Source organism: Mus caroli, chromosome 12 (genome assembly GCF_900094665.2).
Source record: "Mus caroli chromosome 12, CAROLI_EIJ_v1.1, whole genome shotgun sequence".
Classification (NCBI taxonomy): Eukaryota; Metazoa; Chordata; class Mammalia; order Rodentia; family Muridae; genus Mus; species Mus caroli.
The window spans coordinates 33,457,524-33,476,881 of NC_034581.1; the positions used below are offsets into that span (position 1 = coordinate 33,457,524).

Consider the following 19,358-nt stretch of genomic DNA (forward strand, 5'->3'; position numbering starts at 1 on the left):
ATTCTCTGAGGAAAGGACTTTGGCCATTTCTTAATATTTAAACAAGTGTACCATACTTTATTGAAACACAAATCAAATACTTTTCCAATTACTTTTACAATGAGATTGTTTATAATCATTGTGAAATTATATGTCATGATATTAGTATTTTATCTGCAAACAATTACCCTGGAAAACAAACTTAATGTAACAACAACCCTAGCTTTCATATTAAAATGAAAATTATTTATTTGTATGAACATAATTAAAGAGACTACAAACAAAAGTATTTTTGGCCTATAGTTATTTTTTAAGACTTTTCTATGCTATTCTTTTCTATGCAAGTCTTTATTTTGATTTTTGAACTTTAGATTATATTTGTAACTGCCTTGTCAAAATGTATATAATGAGTTCAATGTGTGTCAAGTGAGTTCACGTTTTACTCAAATCTCTTACTGTAACCATATCAATGAAGAACAGCTCTTCTTTTAGTGGATTAAGCCAACTATGCAAATCATTTTTTGCCTTTTATTGTCTCTGCTTACCTTGTCAGCAATATGGCCACTATGGACTTACAGAACCTTTCTAATTTCACTCCTACTGAATTCCCCTCAGAGAAAGTCATCCAGGTATCCTGGTGACTCATCTTTGCTCCAAAAACCTAGTCTTCATTTATTCAGAAAAAACAACTCTGATTGTTTTAACACAGGCTGGATCATGTATGTGACTGTCATGTTTTAAACTTCCACTCTTTCCTGTTTACGTTACTCTGGGTAATGGTAGCTGTTAAGAAGTCTTGAGCAGTTGCACATTGCCCATTAGAAGTTTAGCACACACCATGTCCTGATTGACAGCAAGCACAATGTCTTCAAAAGGGCTTTTCAGAGGACCAGACACCTTTCAATTTGAGATTATGTTTCTAAAACAAGCTGGGCCTCAAGTCACACATAGAGTGTAATCTCAGCAGCAAGGAAAATAGTCTAGAAAAGGATCTCAAATATAAGATGCCTGTTTAAGTATGTGTGCCATTGTAATCCACCTAATGTAGTTATGATAATACTCTTACAAAATTACCTCCTTCATTTCTTCTATAATAGCTATAGCTAACACAAATTCTTTTCATAATAGTGGAAATATGTTTGTCGTGGTTGAAAAAAATGCCCCCTATTTATCCAGAGTGAATGGCACCATTTGGAAATGTGGCCTTGTTGAAGTAGGTATGTCTTGGTTGGTGGTGCCTGTGGATCCAGATGTAGAACTCTCAGGTACCTGGCCAGCACCTTTTTAGCTTGCATGGCACCATGCTTCCTGTCATAAAGATAATTGACAAAACTTATGATTTGTCATTTAATTGGCCAGCCCGAATTAAATGTTTTCCTTTATAAGTGTTGCTATGGTTATGGTGTCTCTTCACAGCAATAGAATTCCTAACTAAGACAATGCTGCTAAGATGATGCTATCAGACAAGGTCTACAGTCTAGTATTTTGACCAAGACTAAAGACTAAATAGGATGGCACGGAGCTTGTCTTGAAAATCTACTTTTCCTCACCTGGACAGGTGGGACCTGGAAATGTGGCAGCACCAAGGGAAAGCAAAGAATTCTGTCTCGGAATCAATTCTTGTATCCCTTTGTTAAACATATTAGAAAGAGCTCTGACCACGAGGTGCTTCTCCAGAGCATGGTTTCCTCTCTGTACAGAGGAGGATGGAGCCTTAGGATGGTGTAGGTTCTCCATCTGATGCTGTCTCAAGTTCACTTCAATCATGGGTTTACTTTCTGCAGATCCATTTTCCTTTTTCCTTCACATTTATTGGTCACTTCTAGGCCCTGCAGACTTCCTGCCTGCACTCCTATCTCAATTGCCTTTTAACACTGCCTAAAAGAAATTGCCAAGAAACCTCAAGAGCATTTTTTTCCTTTTCTTTATCTCCCTTGGATACTGCTTCTGGCATAGACTGAGTTTACTCTAAGGACCATATCTTCTTATGATTTCAGCTTCTACCGGGTTGTAGCAGAACTTGATTTTTGATAAAATACCCTCTCTGTTATCCCGATAGAATAAGAAGGCTACTAGTTTTCTAGTGACACTTTTCTCTAGGGTTTTTATTCTATTCTTTGTATTTTTACTTCTGTCATTATCTCTGTAAATAAATTTTTGTTTTCAGCTTCCTGTATATTAAATACCTCGGTGATTTTGCTTACCTAGTATACATGAGTGCATGTGTGTGCATGTGTGTATGCACGCGCGTGTGCACATATACACACAAACATACACATCTTTAATGCTTCAACTGCATATGTAGCAGAGGATGGCCTAGTCAGACATCAATGGGAGGAGAGGCCCTTGGTCCTGTGAAGGCTCTTTGTCCTAGTGTGTGGGGGGAAATGCCAGGGCCAAGAAGCTGGAGTGGGTGGGTTGATGAGCTGTGGGATGGGGGTAGTCACATAGGGGTAGGGTGGTTTTCAGAGAGGAAACCAGGAAAGGGGATAACATGTGAAATGTAAATAAAGAAAATATCAAATTAAAAAAGAAAACAAACAACAACAAAACCAAAGCCTCACTACTTAATTACACACTGAATTGAAGAATGTTCTTGATTAAGTTGCTGATTCCAAGAAGCTAATATGCTCTACTATAAAATCCAAACCATAAGTGTGGGTCTAAATTGATATACAACAATAATAATTCTCTTTTGTAAGATAAGAGGGGATGATGAGACAAAACACCCAGTGACAGGGGAGGTTACCTCTTTGATGACAATGCTGAGTGTCTACAGTAAGAGATAGAGGGCGATTGCTGTTTTACACGTTACTTATAATTAAGTTACATGTATTTTTATTTTGCCATGTGTCACATTTGTAATACCATTGTCATGTAAAGGGCAGAAAGAACACTTTGCTGTACATAATTACTTTTGTTAAATGGGTATACTAAATATATATTTATCTGTAATGAGAGTTGTCTATATTCCAAACAATTCTGCTGTAAGGGTTACCTTGAAATGAAATTGGTTCAGTGTGACCAATACATCAGGAAAGATTTGAACATGTCAACATTGTCTCTATGAATGTCTTAGTGAAAATCACCAGGTGACATTAGGAAACAATACTCTCCTGACGAAAGTGAAACTGCCCATCTTAGTAAATATATAAAGCATGAACATACACACCCATGCATACACATTTTATAGAAATACTTTATACATGCACACATACCTTATATCGCCTCAGTTTTCTTTATGTTAAATGCTGTTATCTCTAGTATCTTATACCTTTCTGAGGTTCTGGTGGTTAATCTACTGTCAACTCGACTGAATTTAGAGTCACCTTACAGACACACCCCTCAGTATTTCACTCCTGGGTATCCCAGGAAGCATAAAGGTCCATTTATCCACAGATTTCCAAGGAAACCAGGAATGTTAAGTTTCTAGGATTGTCTTTCTGTTTTTTCAAAAGATGAAAATTGGAGATAATTAATTGTCCGGTGGTCTGCAATATGTTGGACGAGCCATATCAAGCTCTCACAATCAAGAATGAAGCCGGCTAGTAATTCAAATGTTCCTTATGTTACATGGACAGCTATTGGCTTCCTCAAGCTCCCACAACCCAGGGACAGAGAGAGCTAATAGTATAAATGACACTCACATCATCTATATAGCCAGACGCTCCCTGAAACTCCCACAATTGAGAACAGAGATGACAACTACCCAAATGATCTCTACGTTATTTGCAATGATGGGTAAGTATCTATGGCAGATCCTTCCTTAGGCACTTAAAACAGCATAGGTAGCCTATCTTTATGTTCTACCTTTTTGGAATAAATGATATGCAGCTTGAGTTAGGTTTTGATGTAATTGTTACCTCCTCATGCAGAGAGGATTGTGTTGCACCAGGAAACTTTCCTACAAATTATATTGCATTTAAATATATTGACTCTAAGTTGCCTGGCATCAGGCTTCTCTGACAAAGAGAAGTCTGACGAAGCTAATCTGAACCCATTTCCTATTCTCATCACTTCATAGTTCATCTCCTTGCCCAACACCTGCAGAAGCATCCTCAGATTTTGCTGATAAAGACTCACAATGAGTCTGGATGGTACTATCTCATGATATGGGTCTCAGATTTAGTTAAGAAGCAAAGCAAGAAGAAGCCAGCTTAATTTCAGGATTCTTGATTTTTTCTCTGCATCCTGACTGTAAACAAAATATTACCATCCGTTTTATATTTGCCCAACCATGGCTGTGTCTCCAGGATGGGCTGTACTTTAAACTGTGATCCAAAGTCAATCCATATTCTTTCCTTACATTGCTGTGTCAGGTGCTTTGTTACAGCAACAAGAAAAGTGATGTCAGATTTCACACAACACTCCTTTCAATATAACCATAATATCTCATAGTAATCATATCGACTAAAGTTCACTATGACTAATTTCAGACTATTCACAAAAGGACCACACATTCCCTGCCATTGCAATCAAGTGCCTTCTAGTCCTCCAAAAGAGTTCAGTGGCTTTAACTCATTTTGTAAGCCACAGGGGAGGTCTCATGACAATCCCTGGACAGTTTCTTAGGGAGTCCCAATAAGGACAAAAAGCATAGAGAACTGTAAGTTTCCACTGAACAGCTAGATTATGCAATAAACCGAGTGACTCTGAACTGGTTTGCAGAATGTCCAGACGTTCAGTTGCTGAGTAGAAATGCATAGAGGGTAAGAAACCAAGCTCTACTGCGGAGAGGCAACTAATTATTACATAGACTGCCCATTGCTTCTCAGATAGGATTCTGTGAAGAAACAACAAATTCAAAGGCATTGTGCCTTTTAGAGAAAATGTCATTTTGCTCATGTGATCTGACTTTTGGACTTCTACCACTTTATCAGAGTGAACTTTCCCTTGTTCAAAAACTGGCTTGTTTGCTGGGTTACCTCTTTCATTTTCAAAGGCACAGTTACGTAAGCTTTATTTGTTTTTCTCTACTTCTCGTTTCAGTTGTTGATTAGTTACTTAAGCAGCAGGCAAACTGCATTGTTTGCTTGTTTCTGTAGTCTTCCTTGTTCCCCCACTTCCTCTTCCTGGGGAATCGTCCACTGAACTGTGAACCTAGTCTTGCTGCTAGTGTTCTGTGCCTTTGCCCACAAACTCTGCTGTTGGCTGAGGTCTCGGTGGGTCTTTGTTCTCAACTCTTCTCTGACAAGGCTCGCTCTGTGCTACACTGTTCCTTTTCTTTGTTCAGTCTTGCACTTCTGCCACAGAACCACAAATATCTCCAGCTGGAAATCAGACAGGAACAGAAATGAGGAGCCCAGGAGCCCAAGACAATGTTTCAGTTTCTCAGGGTATGCGAGCGATGTTTTACATGGTGGAGCCCAGTGAAACTGCCTTCCAAACTGTTGAAGAGGTGCCTGATTACGTAAAAAAGGTGAGACTGTCTTGGAAGAGGCTTTCTTGCTCTTTTATTACTATATAAACTCAACATATCCCTAAGATTTGTTCAATTTTCTACTTCAAATTATTACAGCCTCATAAAAATCCAATTTCTTACAGTCATAAAACAAAAGTACAATTTTTCAAGTGAATTAAACTTCGGTACAATATCTACATCTTTGCTTGCAAATCCCCTATACGTCACTCTAGAATATAGGAAGAAATTCAAAGTTTTTGAACATGGTGGTATTTCAAATTTAGCTATTAGAAAGAAATGTTGAATAGTTATACTACATCAGTAAACATTGTAACAAATTTGTTTGAAAATGTTTAGCTTTTCTACTACCTCCAGGAAGGCATTTCCTCTTTAATTTGGAGGAGTAGTTCTGCAGAATAAAGGGTATGCAGTCTGGCTCAGTAAAACTCCAACTTCCGAAGTTTGAACTTGAATCATTTTTTTTTTCTCCTATCGTTTTAAGCCATTGAGGTCTTTTTCACTTCTGTTGCTTGGCCATGATTGGAAGTGGAAATATCCAGAATTAGAGCCTGAGCAATAATGTTCCCCACCCTGTCAAAGTTGTTTCTACAACACTTACTAGTTCAGACCAGAAATAGGGAAACTATGACATCATGGAGCAAGTCTTGAAAGCTCAGTTAGAAAACTTCCACCTCATTATTAGGGTTCACATGATTGAAGCTCATAATGATTTTGAGATTTGATATTGCCATTTTGTTTATTGAAGAAAGATGCACCAATCCTGTCTTCAAAAATTATTCTTATTTAGAATTGTATTATTTAAAAATATATAATATATTATATATCATATATGGTATAAGATATATAAGATATGTGATATATAATATTATATATAAGATGATATAAGGCATAAGATATAAGATAAGATAATATATAATGTATGATATATAACATATAATATTAATGTTAAATTATTTAGATTTTAGCCTTAAACCTAATCAGTGATTGATAGTTGCATACTCATTATTATAAAACCACAAGAATCAAAGCTGAAAGAATGAAAATTTGGTGCCGATACAATTTTAGGAAATTACATTTGCTAAGAGTCTCAGATGTTGTTTCTACCGCTTTCATGTCATATTCGGAAGTAGTTCTAGACTGTCTCATTTGTAAAAAAGTCTAATTGAAAGTATTTTGAAGGGATTCTCCTAGAGTGACTCTAACTTGTTCAGGGTCAAAAGATAGGTTTTTACGTGATTAAATAATTTTAAATATATTTTCTTGAACTTGGAGCATTTCTGTCCTAATTTTACTTATTTTCCTGACATAATAGTGAAATTTCTACTTATGCATTTATTTCATTTACAAATTACATGATACGGACAAATCTTTAGAATATGTTTAAAATGCGTAAATTTTCTTTCTCATTGGCATGGAAATAACCCAGTAGTATAAATATTGGTACCCTGGAAAGGTGTAGCCTTCCCAGATATCAGAGAACTGATCAGAAAATTTAGAGGACTTGATATAAATCAGAATAGCATCTCTTCTATGTAATCTCCTTTCTAGGCGACTCCGTTTTTCATCTTCTTGATTCTGCTTGAACTAGTCATCAGCTGGATTCTCAAAGGGAAACCATCAGGTCGTTTGGATGATGCTCTCACATCTATATCAGCTGGTGTTGTGTCTAGGCTTCCAAGGTGAGTCGCATCGTATAGAATAGAAGGTAAAGAAATCCAAGTCTTTTCCAGTGTAAAGCAGAGGGAATATCAAATGAATATTTTACATATCTCCCTATAAATTTCTAAAAGTTCAGGACCTATTATTATTCAAACTTATCTTTCTTTTTTTCAGCATTTAATTTTCACTTTTAATTTTTAATAGAGAATGCTCAACATCCCTAGTGTTAATTTCTGAGTTTCCTTTGTATCTTTATATATATATATATATATATGTGTGTGTGTGTGTGTGTGTGTGTGTGTGTGTGTGTGTGTAGGCATATATATATGTGTGTATATATATATGTATATATATGTGTGTATGTATGCATATATATATTAACCAAAGTGACTATTTTACCTGCCTTACAGGAGACCTTGCTCTGAGTTTTTTACAGGTTCTTGCTTGAAATTAAGCTTTGTTCCAGACAAATTTCCACAAATATTTCTCTAGGAATCAGATATTTTTCAATGTATAATATATGATCAATTACCATTAGTACCCAAATGTTTGTATTAGAGGAAGCAGGGGGAAGTTATTCCCTACTTCTGTATTTTCCTGGCCTTGGAGTAAAATTCTGTGCACAAGAGGTTTAGCTTCTTTTTTGTTGTCTATCCTTTCGTCATCATTATCCTGTCATGACAAATCCCTGAGGAATACTCTGTTGGATTTGGAAAGCTATCAATGTGGCTGCCTCCAGTCCCTTTGTAGTACTATGAATAGGCATAACTTCAGGAAAGCTCATCTGTTTCCTAAACCAGAGTTGGGCACCTGTGGTCGGTGCCTTGACTCTTGTGCTCATTCCAGACACATAACAATATTAGGTAGGGTTGAAGGTTCTTCTCTTTGTGTCAGCAAACCCCAAATTTCATGGGCCCTGAAATCAAGAGTTTTGCTCATATCAGTGTTTTAGTTCAAACTCCAGAAATGATGTCTGGTACAAAACAAATGCTCTAAAATAATATTTATACAGTGTTATGTTAATGATAAAAGTGGACAAATATAAGTCAAACAAACACTAAATGACCTATGTTATAAAGTGAATTGAGTGGTATAGGCAGCAAGCCCACCAGGCAGACAGAAGGAACCTTCAGTGTATCAGGATTAACCAAAGAATCAGAGCTAAGAGCAAAGTCCCCAAGGGAATTGAGCTTTGAGCTGGGGAAGAGCGTGCTCAAACCTGCTTCCCAACCCTGCTTCTTTTTACTGTTTGTGGAACTTCTGAATAGAGCTCATCACTTTGGAATGTTTCTTGGAACCATACAGTGGGAAATCAAGACGGCCTAAAAAATGACATTTAGCATGAAATATATCTGAGAAAAGGTACATTAACCGGTTATAAATCATAACATGTTTGGGTAGATAATAAACCTTAAAAATACACGTCAACGTGTTACTTTGAGTAAACTGGGTCATTAGGTTTATAGTCATAAAATAATGAGCTGAGTAACCACAGATGTGGCTACAAACTACAATCAGAATCAGTGGAAGGTAATTCCTCTGAATAAGACCCAGATTGCCTAAAATAACAATTCAGTTTATCAATCAATTCTTCAATCATGTGGATTCATGTGTCAGAAACGAACATGAACTCCCTTCCTGGATATATACACTCTTAGGATTTGAAGATTTAGATATAGATTTCTTTATTGAAGATAATACAGTTGTTTTCTGTAGCTCATTTTGACAATGTAATGTACTAAGAGTTCTTGGAAATCAGTTGATTTTTCAGCTGTGAAAATCATTTAATAACTAGAAAGTGCTGTATGTGCAGGTGCAATTATGCGTCATGAATTTCAGTGACTTGGAATGGGACATTTTGTATTTATTGTTTTGTTTTTCAAGAATTTCGAGAGATATCCTATTGAATTAATCCTTCATCTTTTGGCTTTCTTTTAAACTTTTAAAGTCTAATTTGGCTATAAGTAAAGTTACGCTATCTCCTTCTACCATTTAACTCTTGGAAACATTCACTTTGCTACAGTATTTCTTCTCAGCAATATGAATTACAAAGCTAATAAGTTAGAACAAACAAGAAAAACTCCAAGTATCCTTCTTAACAAATCATACGTCAAAAAGTAGAGACACACATATACACACTTGATATGAGATATCAAGGAAAGGGTGGTGAGAAGTGAGAAGGGTTTCCTGTGAGGCAAGAGCAGGGAAGGAGGTAAAGAGAGAGCGAGAGAGCGAGAGTGAGAGTGAGAGAGAAAGAGAGAGGAAGAGAGAGGAAGAGACAGACAGACAGACACACACACACACACACACACACACACACACACACACAGTTTTAGAAAGAAGCAAACATTCAAAACATCAACACAAGCCAGTTCTTTTTTTGTTTGTTTTGTTTTGTTTTGTTTTGTTTTGTTTTGTTTTGTTTTGTTTTGTTTTGTTTTGTTTTGTTTTGTTTTGTTTTTCGACACAGGGTTTCTCAGGTATAGCCCTGGCTGTCCTTGAACTCACTTTGTAGACCAGGCTGGCCTCGAACTCAAAAATCCGCCTGCCTCTGCCTCCTGAGTGCTGGGATTAAAGGCATACGTCACCAACAAGTCAGTTCTTCAGGAATACAAGGTAAAATTCCTTGCAAAACTCTTCTGAAATGTCTAAACCTGGTTCTCTTTGAAGGAAGGTACAATGTTATTAACTTGAATTTATACAGTGTTTTCTGCAGCTATATTTTTACTTAGAATAGAAAATAGGTATTTTATTCTTTATAGGTATTAAAATGAGTTCTAAATTTTAAAACAATGGCAATTTAAATGTTTCTCAGTTTTCAACATCCCATCAAAGAAAATAACCTAGAACTTACACTTAAATGTATTTTCTTTTATTTCACTGTTTTACATGAAAATATGAAAAGAAAAGTAAATCCAATTCTCTAAATTAACTCAACTCATTTTCCTTACAGAAAATAAAAAAGAAAGGAAGAAAAAAAAAACATTGAAAAGTAACTTGACATCAATTTCTAGTAATATTTCACTTGAAGTTGTAGCATTCAAATGATTCTGTGTGCAAATCATAAGCAGCTGAGGGTTAGATTAACATGGCATGGGTCCTTGCCTCTCCAAGGAATGCAATTCATTTTTTTCTACTAGCAGCAAGGACTTGCCCTATCCTTAAAGTATGTAATAGCAAGGAAAACAGTACTATCCTATTAGCTAATCCACTACTGGAGAACTGTTCCTCAGATAATAGTTCTAAATAGCTTCAAACAAAATAAGAGAGAAGAGTGAACACCTCTTTCCAGTCCTGCATTCTTGCCATAGAAATACTGGCAACTGACTTTAAGAAAAAATAATTTTATTTGACCAGCCCAATGTCATGATTGCATACAATTTGAATTCTCTGGAAAAGTAATAGCTTCCTCACCATATCCACAGGAAAGATATGTGCTACACCTTTAATATCTTTAGGTAATGGAAAATATTAACCATAGACAGGACTTTATCTTATTTACAAGCCTGTTGGGCAGGTCTTCATCCATAATAAAAGTCCACCTGCCTCACACCAGATTCTGGACCATCCTGAATTTATTTGCTCTTTTGAAACACAGTAGGCAGCCTCCTAACCAGAATACAGAACTGGAGTTGTAAAAGGATTTTTCTACTGATCATAACTAATAATAAGTATCTTATAGATGAATTGCTTTTCTGCAAATTATGTATGTGTGTATATGTGTGTATATATATATATATGTATACACACACACACACACACACACACACACATATATATATATATATATAATTAAACTTTTTTCAATGAAATGTGTGCCAAATCTATTTTTAAAAGCACAATTTGCAAAATATTGCACTACTGACTCACATGTTAATGAGCGGGAAACCCCACTTTCCCCTCCACTAGCTTAAGCAGAATTGAATTTCCAATCCTTCATCAGAAACCCAAGATCTCAACTTGTTACTTCCTCCCAGAGTTACTGTTTCCATAAACTGCATCCTCCCCAGAGAAACTTTATTCCTGATAAAAATATATATAGTATGTTTGTTTTTTAGGGCTTCATTTATTCTGTTGAAAGAGCAGATTATAAATCAAATTGCACCAGGTTTAGAGATAATTTAGGTAGGTAGATTTTTCAAATTGAGGACACTCTACTCTTAATACTTATGGGTCATGGCCAGCTTCTACTATGCCACTGGTTTCATAATGTTCAAGCATACGTATGCAGAATTTTACTGGCTATGGATTCAGTGGAATTTTCCATTCCCGACCAAAACAGTTCAGTTTTTAAAAAATTAAAAGGAGGAAATTAAACTCTGTTAAAATATTTTCAAGTCCTTAGGGTGGAGCTGTAGAATAAAGAAAATCTGTCACTGCTGTGACACTACTTTTTTTTTTTTAAAAAAAAAACTGAGTACCACTCCATGGGTTCCCAGGCAGGGTTTACACACTTGTCAGTACAGTTTCATATTTTCTTGTAAAGAATATAACAAATGCACTCATGGCTTAATGGATGTTTTAAAGAAATGAGGTAATCATTTTATAAATGTTGTGCAATTTTGCAGTCAGAAGTAGCAAAATGGTTGTGTCTGTCTATGGAAAGTAGTAGTAGGTTGAATCATTTCTCTTCTTATTGCTGAGACATTGAAAAGACAATATTCCACTAGATGGAGCAAAAGTGGCAGGAGCTCTTCAGACAGACAGCTCAAGTTCTGAGGTGACTTATCAAAGGTTTGGAAAGAAATATATAGTTAATTTCTCAGAAAAAAATAGGTCTATCACTCAAATATATTTTAAGAACAAATAGTATATATATTTATATATTTACATTTGCGTGTGTGCCCTCACATGCACACATGCACGTATGCACACACATGCATGTGCACACTGGTGTTTCACAATGTACCTGTAGAGGTTGAAGGGCAGCCTTTGCCAGTTGCTTCTCTCTTTCCATCCCCCACCAATTTTATCATGTACTTCTAACCTTAGAAAGCCACTGTTTTAGTAGTGTTCATGAAAAAAATTGACTTGTAAAAAAAAAAAAGCCTTTGATGAAGAAAGGTGACATTCACTGTGCAGCAGGTCCTCATGTCTCTTGGTACTCAGATCATTTTCTTTTTCTCATATGCATATTCCACATGTAAAGGATGAATATGTTTAAGTAAGACCTTGTGTTTCTAACCTTTCAACTCCATGTGATCAAGAGAGGCCCTTTCATCTATATATACAAATTTGTATGTCTGTTCCCACTGAATGGGGTTTAGAAAGCTCAAGTTAAAATTCCAGAATGCAGAGGCATATGCTAAATCTTTAGGGATGGGGACAGAGGAACTGGAAACAGAAATCGGGAGGAGGTTTCCTTTATGCTTCTGGGTCTGTTGGGAACCATTTTGCAAATGTAGGTGCTATTTCCTGCTATCAAGGGCTTTCCAGAATCTGATAATCATTTCCCAACTTTATCACCTGAGCAAATTGTTTCAGATGTAGGCATTGAGTGGCTGTTCTTTCACATGTATAACGGAAGAGGATCATGTTCATCTTGTAGATAGAAAGCAACAAATACCAAATACAACTCCTATAGCATTATCACTCTGTTTGCCTTGGAGAAATGTAAGCCTCTTGCTAAAGTGAGAAAATGGGAAAGGGCTGCCACTATGTATCAGGCATATTTTAGCTTGATTTGTGCCAACCCTAATAACTCACTTGACAGAGTGATACATTAGATGTTTGTTCAGAACCTGACGCCTGTACAGGAAATAAGCAGCACTTGATTTCAGCCAGCAGGCTCTCTAGGTTTCACAAACCAGTTTTACAGAGGCCCTCTTTGATTGAGGTCTTGGCATCTTGATCTTGTTTTACTTGTCCCTGGCAAGGAAGACAAGAAAAGCCTTAAGAAGATCAGGTGATTATGGTCCATGTTCAACAATATGCCCTTGGGCCCTCTGCTGTCCCTGAAACTAAATGAGCTCCCAGTATAAATCTATCCAGTGACTGATAAGTGTGTAGAGAAGTCTAAATTGATAATACATACCAAGACTTACCCAGCAATCTTTAGAGTATGGCAAGCTTTTGTTGAATTTTATTGGCTTTAATATTTTTGTTTCTAATTGCTTTAAGTAGTGATTTTCAACTTGAGACACATATGATCACTAGAAAACATTTAACAGCGTCCGTCAGGAGACATATTTGATTATCACAGCTGATACCAGGAGTGGTGCAGTTGAATTGAAAGAGAAGAAGGGTGTTTTTCTAGAGTGTAATTGGATGTAAGAAATATTTCCTTACAAGGAGTCATCTGGTCCAATGTGGCAGCAACTTCATGGTTAAAATCTCTCTGTTAGAGAAGTTAGCATTTTGGACCATTTAAAGAAAACAAACAAACAAACAAAACAAAACTGACTTTGATCATATCTTTAAGCCAAAAGGAATTCTTATACAATTGATACCGTTTTAATGGGAATTAGACACTGATTTTAAAATGTTATCTCATCGTGTAAGGCTTGTTCGGAAACAGTTTTCTACAAAAGGAATAATCCTGCCTAAGTTTCAAAAGCAGCATTCTTTAAATGCCCTGGTCTAAACATGTCCTTTACTGTCCAGGATGGCCACCTTTCAGGTAAACTTGTCTTAAACCCTCTTTTGAAAATTACACTTGATCATTGTTTAGAAGGCAGGTCCTGTACTTCCCATTCTTCATGTTTCTGAAATACTGTAGAAATGCCTGGACCCTGGCATCTTGCCAGTGTGGAAGGAACTCCGTATGCACATGCAGATACACCAGAATGATTGGGGTTGGTATATGATCCACGATTTGATGTCCAATATAGACTAGGAAGTAAACTTAATCAAATGAATAAAAGTGCTTAATAGTTTTTTAAACTTTATCACAGATAATTCATGAAATATAGTACATAAAATCAAGTAAATATTTATGGTTTTGAAATTTTGAAATGAAAATTTTACATGGTCAAATAGGCAGGAATACAGAGTTTTGTTTCTAGATTTCAAAATAAATATGTTTTATTACTGTTTTTATTTTTGTATATTGTGTGTTTATATGCTTGTAACATAAATGTCTGCATGGTGCCTGCAGAGGCCAGAAGAAGGTATCAGATTTCCAGAAGTTGGAATATTGCAGGAGGTTATGTCACTTAATGTAAGTGCTGTGAACTGAATTTAAGACCTGTGGAAGAACAATGAGTGTTCTGAACTGAACAATCTCTCTAGCTTTGTTTCTTTTTTTAAAAAAAGTTGTTCATTTTAAGTAGATTTATATGTCTCGCTTCTGGTAGAAAACTATTTCCTACTATTCCAAAAGCTCTAGGTTATGCTTCTCTTACATGTGTGCCTAAAGTATAACATCATAGTACCAGTATAGTGTGTTCAAGAGGGATAAGAAATAAGGGTGTGGAGGAAAGAGCAGAAGGAGTCCCTTTTGTAAATACACATTTTATGAACAATCCTATTTAATGACAACAAGTTGTTCTCAGGCTCCTTAGGAAATATTCCATATAGTTTCAACATTTCAGTCTTCAATTATAATTCATCCTTGCTATGTTCTTCATTACAATTCAAAATGACAGTAACAGGAATTAAGGAGCAGTTTAGTAAGATTTATTATGTATGATATGTTCCATAAAATCTGTTTTAAGAGACACACACAAAAAAAAATCTCTTAAGTTCCATAAAGTTTAGAGTGCAAGTAACTGATATCCAGATGAGTATCAAACAAAAGAACATACCAGGGGAACAGCTGATGGTCTGATAGGGAGACCAGGCAGATCAGGAAGAAGCACAGTGGAGTGTTGACATGTTCCCTTGCTATATATGAGTGTATTCATACTAAACATCACCTTGGCTGTTATATTGCAATAATGGATATACAAAATGCTATAATTATCCTTTTTCAATTTATTTTCCAGTCTGTTCTTCAGGAGCCTTGAAGTGACCAGTTATATTTATATCTGGGAAAACTACAGACTTTTGGAATTGCCTTGGGATTCTGCATGGACATGGTATTTAACTTTCTTAGGAGTTGACTTTGGCTACTACTGGTTCCACCGCATGGCTCATGGTGAGTTACAAATGATGCAATTTGTCAATGATGATGAAGTGTGTTTAGTAAATAAGAAGAACTTGCTAAATATTCATGGAATGAATAAACAAACCAATAAAATAATATGCCTTGTGGCATGTAAAATGCTAATGAAGATTTACTTCAAATTTTCAGCACAAATCAAATGTAACCACTATAAATAAAATTATTGCAGGTAACTTTTTCATGATTATAATTGTATTCCCCTTACAAAATGATAGCTTTAGCATTGTCTCTTATTGGTTTTCCATCTATTGTTAAACTGTAGGCAATTATGTACAATATCAAACTTCACATCCCAATCATCACAGGTCATTCTGGAGCATTCTGAAGCAGTATAAAATTCTAGGGAACATCTGCCATTATAGTCAGCAGGAATCAATTTCTTGGCAGTGCCTCCACATTACAAATGAAAATGCAATCAGCCAAGCATTGACCATTCTGCACTTGAGTGTTCCCATAGTTTCCCAAGATTTCTCATCTCATACAAAGCCTTCTCTCTGTGCTGGTTCACTGAATTTGCATTAGGGATTCATAACTGCACCTTCCAAAGAAATGTTTTGTTATGAGACAAAGGAAGAAATGGAAAAATTGGAAAGGGTTGGGTCTGTACTTCTGTAAAGATGGGTGAGCCTTAAGCATTATGGAGGTAATCAGAGTGTTCCTTATACCATATATATATATATATATATATATACAAGGATACATGCCAAAATCCTGAAGCCAAGTGCAGAAAGATGCTAGGATTGAAACACTGGCCAGTGAGGTACACCAGCAAAGAGTTCAGAGGCTGTTTAGGTTGAGGGAACAGGAGGAAAGGAAGAAGGGAAGGAAGGAAGGAAGGAAGGAAGGAAGGAAGGAAGGAAGGAAGGAAGGAAAATAAAGAACCTGGGATAATCTTAAACAGTTGGTGGGAAATGGAAAGATAAGACATGAGATCAGGGTTAATAATTGTGAAATGTAGCAGTTCAGTGGACCATTCATACTTTCTTAGCCAAGATGATGGAAGGAGGAGGAATGTGGCCCCTTGCTATGCTTACAGCTACTGAAAAAGAATATACTATATATTACATATTTGTATGTACACATACAGAGAAATATATGGTCATATATATACACATTTCAAATTCATACATTTAACCAAGGTATAAATGTTAATTCTTTGGAACAATCTGAAGAAAATATGCAAGCTTAAAATTATATATATATATATATATATATATATATATATATATATATATATATACAGTGGGAAGAGCCAATGTCTCTGAAAATAATTAGTCCCTGGTATCACTTCCTTATACTATATATATATATATATATATATATATATACACAAGGATACTACTAAATCAAACATGATTAAAGATAAAAATGTGGTAAACTATTTGTAGTTTAATGCAAAGCATTAGTGTTCCTCATAGAATGAGCATTCTGGTGATTTATCTCATATTTTGGGTATTAAGCACTACTGTCAAAAGACTTTGAGTCATTCAATTTAAGAAACTTTCTAATATCACACAGTTCTATTAGATGTTCTAGTTTGTGAAATCTGAAAAATTACTTAGTTTGTGAAGTTGAAAAATCCCCAAATATTACCAAATATAAAAATTTAAAATATATTTCTTATGAATACCCTTAATTAATAGTGATAAAATTTTCAAAAAATCATCATAATATGAATCACTTGAAAATATGCTTCATATTAGAAAAATTTGAGTTGAATCCAGTGGAAGAGGCAGGCATAAAATAAATTGAAAGCCTTCTGGAAAAACGTTCAAAACCCTCAGGGTATGGAGCCTAATCACAAGTTCAAAGACTTGTGGTTTGTAATGGAAAGCTAGTAGGAAAAAATAAATTATGTAGTTAAATATGCCAGTCCTCAATGTGATAGCTGATTTGAAAGTTTATGCACAACAGTAACAAAAAATCTTAAAATAGTTTTAGGGTATCTAGAAATATACATCAATTAGAAAATCTTACAAGACAAAAACTTGCAATTCCAATCCCAGTAATTATTTAGATTAATTTAACTCAAAAAAGATTTCAACAATTTTAAAATTCAAATGCCATCTTCTCATACAGAAAGCAAAAGTAAAATGTTTAATGTGTAGTTATTTTCCTTTCACGATTTTCTGTAAAAATGAATGATAATATATTCCATGTGTATTAACATGTTATATAGGAGGAAACAAGCCTAATGGAATTGCAACTTTGTTGCCATTTCCTTAGTAAGCCTAATGGATGCTCTGCTCCCTGCTTTGCATGGTTGCCCTTTGCTTGTCTCTCCGGTAGGTAGCATTGTCTTCTGTTTAGGTGACTGTGAACTTTTAGGGAAAAACATTCATTTTCAGTACATTACTTTTCTCTATTTCTGTGTCAGAAAGCATAGGTGGAAATTCAGAGTGTTAAAATCGAATAATTCTTAACTTAAAAGTATCTCTCTGCATATCTCTACTCCGTTAGGTAATGGCACCATGTTTATGCTTTATGTACTCCTTTAACTGTATGTCTAGTATAGCTGAAGAGGTACAGATCCTTCTTTGGCGTTCTGGCTGGTCCCCTGGTATACCAGGGATACAGTCTATGACATTTGATTGCCATATTCCTACCCATTAAACATGAAAAGACAGGGAAAGCTTTCACCACAAGGAGAAGCAGTGGAGAAATATCAAACACATCAAAGCACAGCAGAAAGAGTCATTAGTTGGAGGTGTTTATTGGGGGAGGAGGGTAGAAGCACAGGCATGCAGAAGACACACAGAGAAAAAGACTTTCAGTGGGTACTTGGCAATCCAAACATCCAGGCTCCTCTGGGGTCTGGAATTTTTAAATCTCTAAGGGATGTTACTATTTTAATTTTTGGGTAGGTCAGTTTAGAGAAATACAGTAAGGCTCACTCATCTCCTACTTTTATGTAACATGTCCTGATCAGGCTTGGCACTTGTTGAATCAGTCCATCAGCCTTGAGCCTGATGCTGGGAGACAAAGTTCTATAAGGCCTTTGCTTTAAGCTCTTAGGTCTACATTGGAGTGCCTCAAGAAGTCTATTAATTCCTAGTCACACATTAGCATATGGTAGCCTGAGATAGAGGATATAAGGGCCTGCCTGTCTGGGCTATGTGAAGAATTCTAGGCCAGTCTAGATTACATAAATAAAACTATATTAGAGATTAGTATTTGCTGCTTGAAAAACAGAAATAAATCTTCCATGGTGTTTGCAATTTATTATCTTATTGTGGGTGGCGGTTATATGGATATGTACCTTATATCTGCAAAGAAGGCTGGTTTCTTTAGACTGCATCTGAATTGGCCATTGTGTGTTGATAAAAGGAAATACTTTTCAGAAAGATGTTTTTGAGGAAAGAACCCGGTCACTTTAGGTTATCTCCTTGTAGATTAATTTGTAGTTTCATAAGATATAACCTTGGATGGTGGAATCATGTCCTCAGGGCCTTTCCTATCTCTACAGGGCACTAATCTCTTAACAACTGTTGTTTCTAAACTTTTCCTGCCTGGATCTTTAGGCTCACTCTCAGACCTTTCATGGCCAACCTTTATATATCACATTTTTTTCTGACATTGTTGACTTGAGTGACAGCCAAAAAAAAAAAAAGAAAAAAGAAAAAAAGCAGCCACCTTACAGCCTGACAGCTATTCTGTCTTGAGATTTTTCTCAACCTCACAAGTCAGTCCATTACTAGTGATTTCTGCCTCAGTCAATTCTCAGAACATAACAGAATATATGCCAAAATATAGTTCAGCTGATTTCTGATACAGTTTGAGAGTCCTGATTCTCTTCTGAAACCTAATTATCTGAGCCTCTCACCTGGTGTCCTGATCTCCCAGTCCCCATTGGAATGGCACACTAAGCCCTGCTTACAGAATAAGAATAGGGCTTTTCCTTTCATCACAACTCCAAACTTTGTCTCTGTAACTCCTTCCATGGGTGTTTTGTTCCATCCCATAATCAGCTTCCAAACGCTGACACCATTGCATACACTAGCAAGATTTTGCTGAAAGGACCTAGATATAGCTGTCTCTTGTGAGGATATGCCAGGGCCTAGCAAACACAGAAGTGGATGCTCACAGTCAGTTATTAGATGGATCACAGGGCCCCCAATGGAGGAGCTAGAGAAAGTACCCAAGGAGCTAAAGGGATCTGCAACCCTATAGGTGGAACAACAATATGAACTAACC

At 36.0% G+C, this 19,358-nt stretch overlaps 1 protein-coding gene across 2 annotated transcripts in view; it reads left to right on the forward strand.

Moving 5' to 3' along the window:
- The first annotated feature begins 4,871 nt into the window (after positions 1-4,871).
- The window catches only part of Agmo (alkylglycerol monooxygenase), a 356,668-nt gene continuing 342,181 nt past the window's right edge, over positions 4,872-19,358 (forward strand). The window contains exons 1-3 of one of the 2 annotated variants that reach the window (XM_021178991.2): positions 4,872-5,398; positions 6,950-7,080; positions 14,986-15,137. In XM_021178991.2, coding sequence (XP_021034650.1) covers positions 5,273-5,398; positions 6,950-7,080; positions 14,986-15,137 — 409 coding nt within the window. In that variant the 5' untranslated portion in view covers positions 4,872-5,272. The remainder of the gene's footprint in view (positions 5,399-6,949; positions 7,081-14,985; positions 15,138-19,358) is intronic. The other variant, XM_021178992.2, reaches the window with a different exon arrangement.